Raw genomic sequence first — 19904 nt, forward strand, 5'->3', positions numbered from 1 at the left:
AATCAGCGTGGGTTTATTTGGTCCAAAATACAGCGACAAACAGTGATACAATACTGTAAGGTAGTAGAGGTATTGATGCTGTCCTGTGATATCTTTCCTGAGGCTAACTGCTGGTCAAAAACTGATGCCTTCACAAGCCCAGGGAATTGAATGTCCTGTCACACAGCTATAAAGCACATAAAAATGGCTGCAGGAAGTGACCAGAACCAAGGCTTGCCTAAAACCACGCCCAGCAGAGAAAACACTTACTAGCTATAACATGGGCATGCAGCATGCAAATTCTGGCCAGCAGATGGCAGCAACAGATCAAGACATAGAAACAAACATGGTGAAATAAGAATTGGTGATACAATGCACAGTTAAATAACAAATATGAGGGGAACAGCACACCCATTACAGTATGAACACTGTTTGTATCTACAGTTGGATAGGAATCGACACTGGCTTTTGTTAAATGCAAAACAGAATCCTTTATAAAAAGGAATTCTGATTGATGTTCGGCTTTTGTGGGGTAAAGATCTTTGTGGTAACATTAAATTCAACCATAAACCAACATCTTTAATACCCCAACGTAAAGATGAATGAACTGAAAGCTTCAGTCTATTTTCATAAGTATACCAGGCTGTACCACCAAAATGTTGGATATCCTCTGCTACAATATCCAAATGTTGAAACAAGCCTGAGCATCTCTCCGGGAAATGTTCACCCAAAACAGCTGCGTATATACAAAAGCCAGTTTAGAAAAGTTTTAGGTATAGCCCTTCTCCTATCTTCTTCTATTCTGTCTTCCTCTTTTTTTTCCCATTTTAACCAAATATTCCTTGGACGCTGGTAATAAAGATAAAATATCCACAAAATCTCTCTTCCAAATTTTTTCTTTTACTGTTGGGGCAGGTGAAAACCTAAGGGAGATATTTCACATGGAAGTGCTTCTTTAAGGAATGTTTCGGCTATAAATGGCTTAGAAACTGCTGGAAAATTACACTAGCCATATTTTCATTAGACACTTTTTGCCCTTGCCAAATTGTACTAACATCCAACATATTTTTTTCCAAAGATGCAAATGACGCAATAGGGTCAGAACCAGAAATTTGAGAAGAATTATTATTTAATGCACCAGAACCCTGAGCCCCAAAATCTTCTATTTCTTGTGATACAACCAAATTTCTTTTATTACACCATCCAAAATATTTGCAATAGAATTAAGTAGAACGCAATTCATTAACTTTAGAATTAGACAACATCTCATCAGAACAAAAATTTGCTATTTTCCCACTACAGTAGATGCCTCTATAACAGCAGGCTGAGTGGCATCCTCAAATGTAAATGGATCAGTTTCCCTGACTGAACTTGAGGGAGCACTGTTACTGAGGAGTGAAGGAAGTGAACAGTCCTTCCTCTGCCTTTTCCTCTTAGATTGCACTGCACTGCGCATGCCCAGAGTTTTGGCAGCCATTTTTTCAGAAATCTCCTGCTCTGGGACGGAAGGAAGGGGAGGGGTAGAATTCTCCTCTAAACACCTCCGAAGCCACTCTTCGCCTCCGGAAATTTCTGCCTTCTCAATGAGGCGGCGAAAGAGGCTATCCATATCAAGGTTCTCAGTCTTCAGTGAGCAGCGGTCCGGTCCCTCAGCAGCTGCTGCATCTTGTGAGTAGCTGCTTTTATAGGGGGAAAAGCGCGGGCTGCGGATGTCCGCCAAAACGGCCCAATCAGCAACTGTTGCCACGCAGACTTCACTGGCAACCTAACAGAGTGGGAAGGAAAGTGTTATCCCTTTGTGCAATCCCATGTGGGTCCCGCTTAACGCTGTGGACCCTGTAATTCACAGGAAGGCCATGCAGATCTGTACACAAGAAAAGTCAATAAAGATATGTAAAGACAGAGAAGAGTCTCTTCAAGCATCTTTCTAGTTTACTGACTGCAGGGTTTAATTACATGACATTTGCACTGTGTATGCAGTTGAGGTAATGCTCTCTACTTGCTATTAACAAGCACATAACAGGCTGATTGAAGTTGTGCAGTGAAGGAGCCAGTAAAGAACAGACAGGTCAGTGTAAAGTCTCCAATGCTTGTGCAGCATATATTACATCAGCACCTTAGCAGCCTGTGTGAAACACACCGGAGTAATCGTGGAATGAACCCACTTACTGCTGCCTTATAGGAATATGTACTGTACGTGTCACACTGATGTCAATAAAAACCTACTCAATCTATATAGCAGCCATTTTTAGCAAGGGTTCCATGGATCTCTAGGGTTCCTCCAGAGGCTCCTTGAGCTGTGGCTGATTGACCACCTATTTGATGGAACCTGCATAGTTTCAGGGTCAATACCACTTGGCAGAGTCCGCTTCAGGACCTCAATCTCTTTAGCTGTCTACAAGGGTGGCATTCTGACCACAAATGTAAGAAGGGGATTATTGGTCACCAATGTAAGGAGCATTTTCCCCACTAACCCTCCCAATGAATTGGTTTTTGCTGGGGTTCCCAGAGACCTAAAAATGATATCAATGTTTCCTCTGGAGTAAAAAGTTTGAGGAACCAAAGTAGTCTAAAACCAGTGAACTAGGAAGACATGTTTCTACTGCCTCTGATGTTGCTTGTGGCAACACCTCAGTAGGCTCTTCTACTGAAATATCCACATTGTTTGGACAACTGTCCTCAACTGTAGACTCAGCAGCCATTTGGGAGAGGCGGCATCTGAATTGGAAGCAGAGCGCTTGTGAATCAAAGCCAGCAGCCTGACAGCTAACAGAAAGTTTGTTGCAGCCTCTGCTGGTTCTCAGTGCCTCCAGACTAAAAAATAGGCAGACAAGAATAACAGCCTATGAATAGTCTGGCAACCTTTGCAGTGGCACAATTTCAGAACCTTTGAAAATATCTATTTGTGACTTAATTTGCTGTTGCGAAATACAAAAGTCATCACATAGAGCAGTGCTGTGTCCTAATCATGGCCATATTTCTGTTAACAGCTCATCTGGTACTTCTGCAGCGTTGTGCAGAGGACACCACGGGACATGACAAGATTCACACTGCACTATGCATTCTATACCTAAATTGTAAAACCTAAGCACTGTGTGGGGTATATCTAGCAATGCCCTATGCAGAAAACAGAAACTGCACTTGTTTTTAAAAAGACTCTCAATTAGAGTATTGCCACTTTTCATGGAAAAATGGGCACACTTAGTTTAAAGGAGAATTGTAATTTAAAATATTCTATTCTATAGCTGCATGCTCTTAATATCTTATTAGTATTAGGTGTACAAATAAAATTTGTATTTCACATGGCTTTATTTTTTTCCTTCATTCTCTCAAAGACCAAGCTGTTTAAACATAATGGCAGTGATGGGGTTAGAACAAACTACAGCAATGCCAGGGGTGCAGTCAACTAACCCCCCCCCCCCCCCCCCCCCCCCGCTTGCTGTCTCAGCCAATGAGGCAGAGACCCAGGACAGCCGAGGGTGTTGTACACAAATATGGATTGTGAGGGATCGCAATAAGAAAAAGCCTAAAGTGTTTGTCAAGGCTCAAACTTTTTTACCTTCATGCATTCTATGCAGGTAAAAAACCTTTAGCCTTTAAAACCACTTTAGGCTTTTTCTTTTGGGGTAAGAGTACCTTTCCCCTCATTACTTTCTTGATGAATTTGTCAAGGGATTCCCCAAAGAGTCATTCACCATCAATGGGCATGCACAGAAGACGATTCTTCCAAGCATGTCCAGCAGTCCAAGCTTTTAGCTATAAAATCCAGTGCACGTGCAAAAAGATAAGAGATTCTTGAGACTTGTTCGAATACATTTTTAAAAACATCAACACAAAACAAGAGGGCTGAAGGCATCAGTTGTAGTTGTTCTAGGAGAGAACTCCTTCAAAACAGAAGCTGACGTGTACCTGTGGCTGTGTCCCCTGTAGGATATGATAGCAGGAATGTACTAATGTACTGTGTACATTTTCAATGGATAAGGGGGGTTAAAACAGGACATCTGGGAGGCATGGTGCAGATACCTCATCTTTCTGAGACAAAGTCCAGAGAGAAAGGAAAAAATACCAAATTTAAAATGTTCACTGAGACATTAGAGACAATATGGCGGGTGGTGCCACAATAAAGTGAACAACACCCCACCCTATGCCCTCTAAACCACATTTTGTGCGTTTATATATATGTTAGGTCTATAGATAACCTTTGAGGCCTCATGCACACTGGACATTTTTGCAGATGCATCTAGGGGCACTGGATTTTTTTTTTCCTGACTCTAAACTCCCCCCTATGTGTCCATGCACACATAGGCTTTTAAGAGCATTTAGTGTCAGGGGTTTTTAAGAGGCAGAAAAAAAACCACTTGTCCAGTAGTGGTGTTTTCACTGAAAAAATGCTTGACGGTTGGAAATGCTACTGTCCAAAGGTGCCCCCTGTACTTATTCATCCAGAGTGGGGGCAGGGAGCTGTGTCACTGACCAGGTGACAACAGAGGGGAAAAAAACCTGAAAAAAAGAAAACCAATGCAGCCATCACATCTAATGATTGGTAAGCTGCAAAAGAATACGTTTTTGCTTTTGGAATTATTACCACTTTACCTTTTCATTAATGACACTGCTTGAGAGAAGACTGCAGAGTGCACAGAACAGCACTGGATTTCTGGCAGGATCAACATAAAATACTTCCACGGGATATTTACCAGTGCAAAAGAGAAAATAAACGGAGGTCCAATGTTTGGGTTTACATATACCTTACGGTATAACTAAAGTAAAAACTTTATTTAAGATTTGTATAGAGTGTATAGAGCACCAGGCAGGTTTTTATGCCTGTTAATTCAGGTTAACTGCTTAAGGACCGTCTTATAGCAGATATACTGCTACAGGGTAGAACCTTGCGTAAAATCACGTATATATATATTGTCATTTTGCATTTTCGGGTAGGGGGTGCGCGCGAACCGTGTGTGCACCCTACCTGCGCCGCTGTTCACGGCTGCAGATGTCAATCACTGTGTCCCGGCCGGTAATTACCCGCCGGCGCCCGAGATTACTGAGCATCTCCGACGGCAAGGAAGATTGTTTGTTTACTGTCAGCTTGAGCACACTGCTCAAGCTGACAGTAAACCCTCCACCCCCTAGTAAAACACTCCTTGCACACAGTTAACCCTTTGATAGCCCCTCACATTAACCCCTTCCTGCCCAGTGCCATTAGTACAGTGTCAGTGCTTTTTTATAGCACTGATCACTGTATTGGTGTCACTGGAGATGTCAGTAACACCAAGTTATTTCCCCTCCAGTGTCAGAATGTCTGCCGCAGTCCCGCTAAAAGTCGCTGATCGCCGCCATTACTAGTAGAAAAAAAATCACAGTATCTATTCCACCTTTAGTAAACGCTTTAACTTTCACGTAAACCGGTTCATTTACACGTATTGGGATTTTTTCTTTTTTTTAGCAAAGACATGTAGCAGAATACATTTTGGTCTAAATCTGTAACAAAAAAATACGTATAGTGCAAAAAATAAAAAACGCACAGGCAATCAAATACCAATAAAAGAAAGCTGTATTTGTGGGGGAAAAAAAAAGGACGTAAATTAAATTTGGGTGCAGCAAGGCATGACCGCGCAATTGTCAGTTAAAGTAACAGAGCGCTATGACACAAAAAATGGCCTGGTCATGAAGGGGGGGAAATCCTCAGGAGGGCAAATGGTTAATGTGCGCTGAGTTTAGCCATGCACAAAAAGTAGAACGCAGCTGTGTCCAGGGCCGCACACGCCTGTATATTTTATGGGCTTACACACATAAACCTGAACACGTGTAGTCATTCATTGGAAGGGCTGGTTCACAACGTGTTCCGTGTGCATTTCCCCGCATTGCGCTCATAATGCATTGCCTCTGCAAGCATTCACAGTACGTTTGTGGGCACCGAATCACGAGGTACCGTGGTGCTTTTTTTTTTATTTGCCTTGAGATGAATAGGCTGCATTGTCGCACGGTGTGGGAATGGTCAGGAATGTGGGCGCGTTCCCGAGTGATCCTGAGGTGATCCGGCCCATAAAGAAGGACTGTACACTCAGGGGCGGACTGACCATTTGGAAACTCGGGCACTGCCTGAGGGCCCGGGGTCAGTAGGGGGCCCCATGAGATGCCCCCAGTACCTTTTTCATAGGCTTTTTTGAGTCTGGGCAAGGACACAGGGGCCCCATGATCCCCTATTGCCCGGGGCCCCATGAGTTGTCAGTCCGCCCGTGTACACTGTATCTGAATGTGGGCACTTGACGTGATATCTTTACAGAGGACCGTGCGCAGCTCGGCATGTGCAGAAATCACACATAGGCCCGTGTGGGAGAGGCCTGCTGGCTTTAGGAATGACGCCTCAGAGTTCCGCGCCAGGACCGGTGTAACGGCAAGAGGCAGACATATCTTCACGGGACACGCATCTTGCCGCTGCACCGGGCTGTGCCATCTCCGCCTTGTTTACCATTTGGTCAGCAGCTCTCGGGTGTCTGTCTTCTCCAGAAAGCTGAAGGTTCTCTCCGGCAGGGGGCGGAAGGTAAACGGCGCTTCTGTCTCCGACATCCTCCTGGAATCTTCTGTACTGGCCGTTTCTCCGTTCCTATGGAAACCAAGCGTGCGAAGAGCTCTGGAATAGGATTCCCCCCGGAAATGGAGGTAGGGTAGAAACGTTTTCCCTGACAGAGGTTCCTATGTGGGGAGTGTGTGCTGGGGAGCATTGCTGAAAAATAAAAGTAATTCTATAAGAATAGACTCAGGCTGTGTTACTAAACAACTCTCACAGGACACCCATATCCACTGAATATGTAGGCTCACTTCCATTGCTCAATACTGCTTTGGGAAATGCCACCTGCTTGGCTGTTATGTTGACTGAAAAGCTGGCATCGTTAACCACTTGCCCTCAGGAGGATTTACCCCCCTTCGTGACCAGGACATTTTTTGCTGTACGGCGCTGCGTTACTTTAACTGGCAATTGCACGGTCATGCAACGCTGCACCCAAATGAAATGTACCTCCTTTTTTTCCCCACAAATTGAGCTTTCTTTCAGTGGTGTGTTTTTTATTTTTTGCGCTATAAACAAAAAAAGACTGACAATTTGGAGAAAAAACATTATTTTTGTTTTTCTATTAACCAACTCAATACCGGGCAATTTTACACCTTCCTGCCCAGGCCAGTTTTCAGGTCTCAGCGCTCTCACACTTTGAATGACAATTGTACGGTCATACAACATTGTACCCAAACTAAAATGTTATCATTTTCTTCACACAACTAGAGCTTTCTTTAGGTGGTATTTAATCACCACTGGGGTTTTTATTTTTTGCTAAATTAACAAAAAAAGACCAAACATTTTGAAAAAAAAAAGTTTTTCTTTGTTTCTGTTATAAAAGTTTGCAAATAAATAATTGCTCTTCATAAATTTAGGCCGCGATGTATTCTAATTCATGTCTTTGGTGAAAATAACCCAAATTAGGATGTATTATTTAGTTTGTAGGAAAGTTATAGAGTTCACAAACTATGGGATATATCTGAATATTGATCAATCCTGAAGTACTGACAGCCAATCTAATTTCTTGAGGTCCAAGAATGTCAGAACAGTACAGATATCCCCCAAATGACCCCTTTTTGCAAAGTAGACAGTCCGAAGTACTTTATAAGAGGCATGGCAAGTTTTTTGAAGTTGTATTTTTTTTGTCATAATTTTTTGGAAAATTAAAAAATTAAAAAAATTAGTTTCACTATTTTCTTTTACATATTGTCACCAGTGCAGTACAGCATCATTATATAACTGGCATGGTGGCGATCAGGGACACTGACTAGTGACAGTATGAAAAAAACATTGTACTACTTTGGGGAAGTGATCAATATATAATTTTTTTTTTTTACACAATTTGCTTAAAGCAAAGAATTACTTTGCTATAAGCAAGCATTTACCTGAATGACATCGATTCATTCAGGGTTTTTTTTTTTTTGTGCTTAGCTGTGATTTGGCCACAGCTAATCACATGACATGTGCATGTGATTAGCTGTGACCATTCACAGCTAGACACTAGTATACAATGGATGGCATGAATGAAGCCATCCATTGTATACAACTGTCATGTGACCTATTGTGATTGGTCACAGCAGGTCACATGATACCGGCAACAGGCCAATACTCAGATCTGTCATCGGCCGTGTCCGAGGTACACGGCCGGTGACAGATCGTGCCACTGCGCTGCTCTGCAGGAGCGCAATCTGCGCATGTGCGGGATGACGCCATATGGCATCCACCTGGACCGCTGATGACATTTGCTGCCCGCCCTTTGGGCAAAAATCCCAATACCTGTAAATTAATTGGTTTACGTGAAAGTTATAGCGTCTACAAATGGTGGTATATATAATTACATTTTTTTTTATACTAATAGCGGCGATCAGCGACTTATAGCGGGACTGCGGCAGGCATTCCGACACGGGGGGGCGGGACTAAGTGCCTCTGACATCCCAATGACATTAATACAGTGATCAGTGCTAATAAAAGTTTGCATGTTCTCCCTCTGCCTGCATGGGTTTCCTCCAGGTACTCTGGTTTCCTCCTACGCTCCAAAGACATGCTGGTAGGTTAATTGGAGTGTATGCATGAGTTAATTAAGTGTATGCATGAATGTAAGTTAGGGACCTTAGATTGTACACCCCTTGAAGGTAGGGGCTGATGTGAATGTACAATATATATGTAAAGCGCTGTGTAAATTGACAGCGATCTATAAGTACCTGAAATAAATAAATAAATAGCACTGACACAGTACTAATGGCACTGGGCAAGAAGGGGTTAACATTTAGGGCGTTCAAAGGGTTAACAATGTGCTGTTTTACATCATGTGCTGTGTGGCTTAGGAGGGTCCATTTAGCAGTATGGCATGAACAGGATCAATCTGTAGAAGAAGATGAAAGAAAGAGCGCACAAACCTTGCGCATTACCTCAATAAATAGTGACTAATTTTATTATTAAAGAAATATACTCACAAAGTGATGGCATAACAGGCATAAGTAACCATAATCCAAACAGGGTTACAGGTAAATCCAAAGGGGGGGTAAACAGGCTGAACTGCTGTAATACCGACACTCAGTGGCTGAATGTCTCCTTGCCATGGGAACTCTGCCATACTGAAGTCCCTATCTGCTCAACCCAGCTCTGATGAAGAAGGGAGCACCCTTCGAAATGCTTTAGCCTTCATTCCCCCCCCCCCCCTTTTGGATTTAACTGTAACCCTGTGTGGATTATGTTTACTTATGCCTGTTATACTATCACTTTGTGAGTATATTTCCTTAATAATAAAATTAGTCACTATTTATTGAGGTAATGCGCAAGGTTTGTGCGCTCTTTCTTTCATCTTCTTCTACAGTTTTATCAAGCTTCCCCAGCTTCATGATAAAGCTGCACAACCTCTGATCACCAGCGGATGAAATGAACACGCTGCTTGTTACTAACGCCCGTTTGATCTGAGTCTTTGAGCGCAGGAGATAATGGATCTTTGGTGACTATGAACAGGATCAATGCCTGGGAGCAAGGAGGACAGAGTGAGTACATGGGTACACCCAGGGCTTTACAAGGGGAGAGACTACCACATGTAGCAAGCTTTCAAAGGATAGCGCTGTGCTTAATCCTTTATCATTGTCCTAGCAGCCAGGAGGGCTGGTAGTATCTGCAGGTTGCGGAGCTGGGAGCAGTTCTACAGGGGAGAGGAGACATCTCTACATGTAGTTTGCAATAAGTTAAGCTAACTTTCAAAGGGGCCGTAAGGGGCTGTTGCTACTGATCCGCAAAAACTGACGGCTTTCAAGGAGGAGAACAGCCCAGGATCTGTTTATGTAAATAGGAAGGAAGTTGTCTCCATACATTGATTCAGTCAAGTTGAGCATCCTATAATCCCTATTACTTTACCCAAGTTATTTCTCCTAATAAAATAATGAAAACCAAGCTCACGGACTGTTCACAGACTATGGGTGCAAGTGTGTAAAATGTGTGTTACCTGGCTGTGAGAAGTTTAGGAGGACCTAGAAACACAACAGCCCTCATGAAGGTAGCGCTACACACCCATCGCAGATTCCCCTATCACTGATCAACCAATCCCTGATCCACGGGTGCATCCAGCCGTGATCCACTGATTACTGATCTACCAATCACTAACCTACCAATAAATTGTCCACCCATCTTTGATCCACAAATTAATGACCCACCCATCCCTGATCCAATGATTACTGTAGATCCACTATTCCCAACCCACCAATTAATCCACCCATTTGTGATACACACATCCCCTGTCCACCAATTAGGCAACCACCCATACTTGATCCACTAATTACTGTAGATTCACGATTCCTAATCCACCAATTAACGATCCACCCTTTTCTGATGCACACATCCCTGATCCACCAATTAAGCATTCACCCATATTTGATCCACTAATTGCTGTAGATTCACCAATCCCTGATCCACCTCTCCCTAATCTACCCATCTCTGATCCACCCATTCTTGATCCACCCATCCCTGATCCACCGATTAATGATCCCCTCATCCCTGATCCACTGAAATTCAGCCTTGACAAAATTGAGAAGCACTGGATGAAATTGTTATGGGTCATTGTGAAGGGATGAAATTACATGATGTTACATTTTAAATTAATTAATTTATTCAGCGAACAGGTGGAAGTCCCTCAAAAGCATTTAGGCAAGCACACTCTATCCCATTAAGTGGTATTTAACTCGGGCAGTACCCCTTTAAGGCACAAGATGAGATGCAGGTTTTAATCAGGAGGTTTAATGAGTGGACACACTCACTGGCAAAGAGGTCATTGCTTGTTAGGCTGCAGTAGCAAATGGCAACAACGACAAGTGTCCCTTGATGGATGTTGACCATTTGCAAAGAAAACAGTGACATGGTTTTTCCCACAGAGAGAGGACACTGCAGTTGGCTCTGATGACTGGATTATGCTGAAGATGTGTTTGCTAGCAGGCTGGGCGAACTAGGCCTCAACTTGTTTAACTTGTGAATAATGGCAGTAATTGTATAGTGAATAGCTGATTCAATAGAATGTCACTTAATTGGTTGGAGATTGGGACTCTCTCACCCGATCTATTACTGGTGGTGTCACTGTACATGGGGACCACCAGCAGTCCTGCGGTTCCTCTTGCAGAGTTTGTGACAGTAGCCCTGCGGTTCTCCGTCAGGTTAGTGCTCCAGGTTTCTTGGAGATGCCAGTGGTCAGCTATTCCTCCCTCTTTCTCCGCTCTCTCACTCTGCGGCTTGGTCCGGTCCTCCGGCCTTGAGCACAGCTTTCTCCTCACACCTTCTTTCCAGCTCTCTCTCAGTTCACTTACTGCCTCTGTTCCCGGGCTTCTAACTTTATATGCCTCCAACCACACACCAGCTCCTCTGGGAAAGGTAGTCCCTTAATCCGCTGCCTTCCAACAAGGTCCTGCAGTTCAGCTTACAAAATCCATTAAATCGGAGCTCCACCCAAAAGGGGAAGTTCCGCTTTAAGGACTGCTCCCCCGTTCCCCATTAAGGATTGGCACCTTTGGGGGGCAGGGGGGAGCGGGTACCCAAATTTGACAGGTACCCGCTCCCACTTCCGGTCCGATCGGAAGGTGCCTCCCTTGTAGTCTTTTGGGACACGTGACAGGTCCCAGAAGACTACAGGACCATTCATGAAGTGCAGCGCTACTCACGCATGCGCAGTGGGTACCTGGCTGTGAAGCTGCAAGCTGTCACAGCCGGGTGCCCACACTGAAGATGCCGGCCTCCTGGAATACAGGACTGCCGGTGAAACGGGCTGCAGAGGACACACTGCAGGATCGAGGGACAGGTAAGTGGCTGTTTTTTAAAAGTCAGCAGCTACAGTTTTTGTAGCTGCTGACTTTTATTTTTTGACAGGGTGAGCGGAACTCCGCTTTAAGCTTTTCATTACAGTGTGTTTCACTGAGTTGCAAGACACCGCCACGTTGTGTCTCTTTTCACATCCTGCAGTCTGAATAACAACAGGGTGTTACAGGTGTAAATGGTGACAGTTATCACGTTACAGGGCTGCTGTAAATGAACCTGTATTAGGTGATCTCTGTGACTGATCACAGAGATCACTCAGTAGTAAACAATGATGCCACAAAATTACATATTGTTTACTACAGTCCATGTGATCACTGATTGCCTACAGTGATCACATGGTTCCAAGGCTGCTCACAGCAGCCCGATAAAAGAATCAGTATTCCAGTGGTGTCACTGAAAAGAAAAATGCAGAGTCAGTAATGTCACTGGAAGGAAAAAATTTTCCCTATATCAGTGTTGTCAATAGAAGAAGCATCTCAGTACCAAGCTCCTCCCCCACCCTAGTACACAGCTCTTCCCCCACCTCGCACTTCCCCAGTTCAGAGCTCCCCCCACCGCCTTGCCTTCCTCCTGCCCTCCTCCTGCCCAACCTCCTCCCTGCCTACAGCACTCTATCACCCACGCCCAGCTATTTACTCAGTTCTGCAGAGCGCTTCATGTCCAGCCTCCTGGCAGCTGCTCCTCCTGAACTGAAGAAGCACTGTCACTCAAGGCTTTGACATTTGTAAACACAGAATTGACACAAGATGAAGGAAGTGACAGAGGTCAGCAGGGAGCACAGGGCTAGTGCCAGAGGTGGCGGTATCGAGTACTGCCGCGCTCCAGATAATAGCCCTGCTGACAGAAGTGACGCTGTAGTCACTCCTGTTAGTGAGTAAGTCAGAAGGAAGCCCCTAGTGCATCCTTCCCCCCATCCCCCGCACAAACAGTCAAAGCCTAGGGCATATGCCCCTTCTGCCTCCCCATTCCCCTATGTCCTGGCCTGGTCATACTTGTAGGCCATTGCTGGCAAAAAAACCTCCCAGTTAGCAATCTCCTTATCCTGCCTTGTTGCTAAGATGTGAAAACCATTGGACATTCGCTCCCAGCATTGCAGAAGCTAAAACCAACAGTTTTTTTATTCTAGCAAGGCGAGATGCAGGGCTGGTGCAAGGATTTTTGAGGGAGGGCTCCTCAACCCTTACCTCCTCCTCTTCTTCCTTCTCCTCCATGGCCCTGACCCACCTCGCACAGCGGGGCACGCCCCACCATTCCTGATTGAAACCTGCATGACAGTGGGCCTCAACGCTCCCTGAACATACCTCGATCCACCCACTGCTTTGCCCTGCTCTGCATCATGGCAGGTCCACTTGGACAGCAGGACATACAAACCGCCCCACCTGCCTACTGCTCTCTCTTTGCTCTGCCAGCAGCCTAGTAACCAGCAGGCAAACTAAAACTTTCACTCTGTGCCCTCTCTCTTCCTCTCAGCGTGGAAGTTTCAGTTTGCCTGCTGGTGGGAACAAAAGACAGGTATTATAAAAATCCGAATCCCCAGCAAGGTGGCTGCCTAAGCTGGCATCGGCCCTAGTGGGGATTGTTAACTGGGATGTTTTCAATCAGGCTTCGAGGGGGCCTAAATGGCCTACAGATATGATGGTATAATTAATGAACATTTTACATGTAGTCCATCTTGGTGTTGGTGGGGAAGAAACGATGGCTACTTTCAAATATACAAGGAGGGCATGGAGAACAAATGTAGCCACCCTAGAATAAAAATTCTGAGAAGAGCAGAAAAAGTTTGAAATTGAGAAATTAAACAAAGGTAGCTAAAGTATAATTAAAGGCAAAACTTTTTTTTTTAGTTTTCGATAGAGCGGAGAGAGATTAGAACACTTGTCAGGTTTTTATTGCTACCTCTGTTCTCAGGGAGATTCACCCTCTTTATTTGTCCTATTTACCATTGTCATTGAAAGTGAAATTAAAAGAAAATACAGTACCAAAGTTTGGGTTGTCCCCAGAATAGTAATATAGGGGAAATCTTCTAATAGGGACACTAATTCCTGTGACCAGGGGCCCCGATGGATTCCCTTAATGTACAGGGATTTCCATTCACTTCCTGTTTTGTCTATGAGACAGGAAGTGAAGGTAAATCTCAATATGAGACAGGAAGTGCAGGTAAATCTCCTCAATGGGACACAGATGGCAAAAAAAAACTGACAGCGGTTAGTTGTAACCCTTCCTTACGATATTCAAAATGGAAAAACAAAGTTTGGCCTTTAGCTCTACTTTAAACATATTGCATTTATTTTATTTTATAAAAAATGTGAGTTTTGTGTTAGTTTAATACTATGGACTTCAACAAGATTGGATATCAAGCCCTCTTTGGTGATTCTTGTTTAACCACTTGCCCTCCAGAAGATGTACCCCCCTTCCTGACCTGGCCATTTTTTATTCAGCACTGCACTATTTCAGCTGGTAATTGCACAGTCATTCAATGCTGAACCCAAATGACATTTGTGTTCTTTTTTCAGACAAATAGAGATTTCTTTTGGTGGCATTTGATCACCACTGGGTTTTTCATTTTTTGTGATATACCGTATTTTTCGCCGTATAAGACACACTTTTTCTTCCCCAAAACTGGGGGGGAAATGTCAGTGCGTCTTATAAGGCAAATATGGAGCGGCCGGTCCGGTATTTCCACCGCGGCCGTGTCAGAATACCGGGCCGGCCGCTCAGCTCTGCAGCGGGACCTTACCTGTTCCTCTATCCAGCGGCGTGCTGTCTTCCCGGCATCTGTAGTGTGGGCACTGGGCATGACAGCCGGGTGCCAAGTGCGCATGCGCAAGAAGCGGTGCTTTTTGTGAATGGTAAGGCGGCACCTGGGACACATGACAGATCCCAGAAGCCGCCGGACCAATCACAAAGCGCAAGTGCTTCTCGCTCATGCGCACTGGGCACCCGGCTGTTGCCGAGCGCCATTACAGAAGCCGGGAAGACAGCACGCAGCTGGATCGAGGAATAGGTAAGATCGGGTACCCTGTGCTGTCCGCAGTCTCTGGTCATCCCTGTGCTGTCCGCAGTCTCTGGTCATCTCCTGTGCTGTCTGCAGTCTCTGGTCATCTCCTGTGCTGTCCGCAGTCTCTGTTCATCTCCTGTGCTGTCTGCAGTCTCTGGTCATCTCTGTGCTGTCCGCAGTCTCTGGTCATCCCTGTGCTGTCCGCAGTCTCTGGTCATCCCTGTGCTGTCCGCAGTCTCTGGTCATCCCTGTGCTGTCCGCAGTCTCTGGTCATCCCTGTGCAGTCCGCAGTCTCTGGTCATCCCCTGTACTGTGTCTGCAGTCCATTAGTTCAGAATTTTTTTTTCCTGTTTTCTGCCTCTAAAACCTAGGTGCGTCTTATAGTCAGGTGCGTCTTATACGGCGAAAAATACGGTAAACGAAAACAGACTGACATTTTTTTTTAAAAAAAGATATTTTCTACTTTCGGTTATAAAAATATGCAATAAACTCAAAGTTAGTCATAAATTTAGGCCAAATTGTATTCTGCTACGTCTTAAACATGTATATTAATTGATTTCTGTGAAAGTTATACTGTCTACAAACTATGGTATATACACTGGCATTTACGCAGCTTTTATTTTCTGACTGCCTATCACATTTGCTGAGAGATATGTTGAGTCCATAGAAGATTTTTTTTTTTGCCACAAATTTTTGGAAAATTAAATTTTTTTTTCTACACAAAGTTGTAAATCAAATGATAGATTGCTTACGTATGCCATGGTTGTATGTGTAATAACACCACAAAACACATTCTGCTACTTCTCGAGAGTATGGTGAAACCACATGAAAGAGACTTTTTGGCAGCATAGCTACATATCCCAAACCCAATGACCACTTTCATGCTTTTAAAGGACATATTTCCGCATATCACCTACCTATCACAGTTTTGGAGGCCATACAATGCCAGGATAGTACAAACACCCCCCCCAAATGACCCCTTTTTGGAAAGCAGCAAAATACTCGCCATGCCCCTTAGCAAATACCTTGGAGTGTGTACTTTTCAAAAAGGGGTAATTTGGGGGAGGTGTTTCCACTATCCTGGCATTTCAGGGTGAACGTTAGAAGCTTATGCCACATATCACCCACTCTTCTAACCACTTAAAGACCTTTTCTGACACTCTTTGTTTACATGAAAAAACATTTTTTTTTGCTAGAAAATTACTTTGAACCTTCAAACATTGTATATTTTTGTAAAGCAATGGCCCTAGAGAATAAAATGGTGTTTTTTCAAATGATAATTTTTTTGAATCTTAAAGTTCCACCTGAAAAGAAAAAAGTCAGCAGCTATAAAAACTGTAGCTGCTGACTTTTAAAAAACAGGCACTTAGCTGTCCCTCGGTCCAGCGGTGTCCTCAGCACCGCTGGTTTCACCGGCTGTCTTCTCTCCCTGGCGCCGGCATCTTTAGTGTGGGCACCCGGCTGTGACAGCTTGCGGCTTCACAGCCAGGTGCCCACTGCGCATGCGCGAGAAACACTGCGCTTTGTGAATAGCCCCGTAGTCTTCTGGGACCTGTCACGTGTCCCAGAAGACTAGGGGGAGGACAACTTCTGCTTCCGATCGCCTAGGTGATCGCAGCGGAAGTGGGAGTGGGTACATGTCAAATTCGGATACCCGCTCCCCAAAGGTGCCAATCCTTAATGGGGAGCGGGGGACAATCGCTTAAAGCGGAACTTCCCCTTTTGGGTGGAGCTCCACTTTAATGCACAAAAACACAATATATTGCCCAATTGTTTGATAAACTATAAAAGATGATGTTACGCTGAGTAAATAGATACCAAACATGACATGCTTTAAAACTGAGCATGCCTGTGCAACGGCAACAAACTATGTAAATATTTCATAACAATAGGCGACACTTTAAAAGCCTTTGTAGGTCACCACTTTATATTTACACAGGAGGTCTACTGTTAGAATTACTGCCCTCAATCTGATGTTCACGGTGATACCTCATACGCATGGTGCAATCCCTGTTTACATACCGACATGGGACGCTTGCGTTTGCTTTTGCCCTCGAGCACGGGAAGGGAGGGGGCTAGACTCTAGATCTCTCCTCTGCCCTTAAAGCATCTGATCACACCAAGATCTGTGTGATCAGAAGCTTCATCAACTTAAAAATTTACAATGCCTATTCGGTTAGAACCAAACATTGTTATAACCGAATAGGCATTGTAAATTATCCACAAGAAAATGGCCACCGTAGATTACAGCTTGATACCACAAGAAAATAGCCACGATCTCACATATGACAAGATAGAATCACTGGAGACTACAGGAAAATGGCCGCAGTCGATCATGTGACCGAAAATCACCAGCACAATGGCGCCGGTCAATTTGATATTTGGCACCTTGCGGGCTATATAAAGGGTGTTTAAACAAGACGTCAGCAATGGGCATACCCCTGAGGATGTGCTGTTGCTTGAAATGTGTTGGGAGCCTACATTGCTGACGTCATGCCACTGCTACTGAGGAGTGGCGGCCATCTCTGTATTTGATTTTACAATTTATTTACTCCATGTGGATGTTTTCTTTCTACTGTGATATAATCTCATCAATAAATACTGCACTATATAAGCACTTTCTGGCTCCTGTGGTTGAGCTGATTCCACCCAGGATTAGATGACACCTGCCCCAACTGATGGATGGAGGGAGCTGCAGAAGTAATTCTGGAGCTGTCACTATACCCCCAGATGTGTGATATAAACAGATGCGCTGATTTACTTGCAGTCTGGTGAGTGTACATCCATCCGAGATGGTGGATTCTCTTCATCAATAACCGCACGTTTGCACTTGCACACTTGGATAAAGGACATTAGCAGTTTTCACTGCCTGGGCTGTATAATATTTGTGGTTGTCACGGACTCTCAGTGATTTATTTGATTGCACTATTCACGCACTTGTTTGCACTTTATATATTTGAGTATGATATAAGATATTTTTTTCATGAGTTTACAGCTCTGCATGTTTATGATATACGTTTACATTGGGACAGTTACCGATACCTTAAGTGCTATCAGCTATTCAATTTATCCATAATTTATTTATTTATATAATTTTACACATAATTTTTTAGAACTTGCCTTTATACTCTCTTTTTATGTGAATTTATGAATATATAAATTATTACCTCTACCCTACAGTACTAACGACTTCTAGGTATAACACTAACTATAAGATCTCATTATATGCGCTTCCTTATATTTCTTTTTATAAAATCAAGCACCTAGGCATGCAGACTGCTTCTACAAACATTTTGGTATTATAAAAAAGTGGAAGAAATTGGGAACAACAGCAACTCAGCCACAAAGCACACAGTGTGCAGAAGTTGCCAACTGTCTACAGGGTCAATAGCTAAAGACCTCCAAACTTCGTGTGGCCTTCAGATTAGCACAACAGTGTGTAGAGAGCTTCATGGAATGGTTTTCATGGACAAGCAGCTGCATCCAAACCTTACATTACCAAGTGCAATGCAAAGTGCCGGATGCAGTGGTGTAAAGCATGTTTTGCAGGGTTTGGCAGTTGCCAGGAGAACAGAACTTGCCTGTCTGCATTGTGCCAAGTGTAAAGTTTGATGGAGGGGGATTATGGTGTGGGGTTGCTTTTCAGGGGTTGGGCTTAGCCCCTTAGTTCCAGTGAAGGGAACTCTTAATGCGTCAGCATACCAAGACATTTTGGACAATTTCATGCTCCCAACTTTGTGGGAACAGTTTGAGGATGGCCCCTTCCTGGCCCCTTCCTGTTCCAACATGACTGCGTTCACAAAGTTCACAAATCAAGGTTCATAAATACATGGATGAGTGAGTTTGGGGTGGAAGAACTTGACTGGCCTGCACAAAGTCATGAGTTTGACAGAACATATTTGGGATGAATTAGAGCGGAGACTGCGAGCCGGGCCTTCTCGTCTAACATCAGTGCCTGACTACACAAATGCACTTCTGGAAGAATGGTCAAACATTCCCATAGACACATTCCTAAACCTTGTGGACAGCCTTCCCAGAAGGGTTGAAGCTGTTTTAGCTGCAAAGGGTGGGCCAACTCAATATTGAATCCTACGGACTAAGACTGGGATGTAGTCATACAGACAGGAGTCCCAATACTTTTGGCAATATAGTGTATTTAACAACAGAGAACATGGACATATAATGAATCGGGTCTGTGGACCAATATGACCATAATTCATTCTTTTTCGTAATGCCCATGTTGAGGGTTAGGCCCAAAAAAGTTTTAAGTTCAGAAATCGTGATAGGTTTCCATGCGAATTGTCTGGCAGGAGCTGAATTTGGGTGGGTGGCGATGTATTGTTGTGCGTGTAAATTGCTTTGGCCCACAATCAATTGAAACAAATCTTCCATGAAAACCAGCGGAGAGGCTGAACGCTAGTTCTGGCAGCAAATGGAGCTGATCCTGCTAGCACTGCATTTTTGGGGACACCATACAAAGGAGACACTAGTGTAGTTCTGTTCATGATCAATATATAGATCTGTACAAACACTATACTAGTAATGGTGGTGATCAGCAACCTATAGCATGAGTGCGATAGTATGCGGGCAATCTAACGCTAGCTGACCCTGGCTGGAAGGGGAGCTTATAGACCCTGACATTATCTGATGTCGCTAATGGCAGTAATTCAGTGATCAGTGAAAAATTCTATATACTAACACATTACTAATGACACTGGCTGGGTGACTGGGTGATCAAAGGGTTAATAGGGGCAATCAAAGTGTTAAATGTGCTAATCTAACGTGTGCGTGTAAAATGTAGTGCTTTTACACAGTGTGGTGTTCTCTCTTCTCTCCCTGGACCTACAGACACTGTCACTGTTGTGCTCTGGACTGATAGTTGCAGTTCTGGTGATCACCAGCAGGTGTCTCCCAAAAGCCAGAAGGTCCCTGCAGTCTGTTCCACCTAGCCCCAGCTGCCGGGAGGGTACTTAAAGCGGAGTTCCAGTCGCACTGTGAAAATAAAAGCAGCTACAAAAACCGTAGCTGCTGACTTTTAAAAAACAGCCACTCACCTGTCCCATG

The 19904-nt window shown here is 44.1% G+C and overlaps 1 protein-coding gene across 1 annotated transcript in view; it reads right to left on the minus strand.

Moving 5' to 3' along the window:
• Positions 1-6601, minus strand: part of CFAP300 (cilia and flagella associated protein 300) — a 44114-nt gene extending 37513 nt beyond the window's left edge. Inside the window, exon 1 of the mRNA XM_089687263.1 lies at positions 6449-6601. Coding sequence (XP_089543389.1) covers positions 6449-6546 — 98 coding nt within the window. The 5' untranslated portion in view covers positions 6547-6601. The remainder of the gene's footprint in view (positions 1-6448) is intronic.
• Between the last annotated feature and the right edge of the window lie 13303 nt (positions 6602-19904).

This window comes from Staurois parvus, unplaced genomic scaffold, assembly GCF_062004578.1.
Source record: "Staurois parvus isolate SC_StPar_1 unplaced genomic scaffold, SC_StPar_1.0 ptg000422l, whole genome shotgun sequence".
NCBI lineage: Eukaryota > Metazoa > Chordata > Amphibia > Anura > Ranidae > Staurois > Staurois parvus.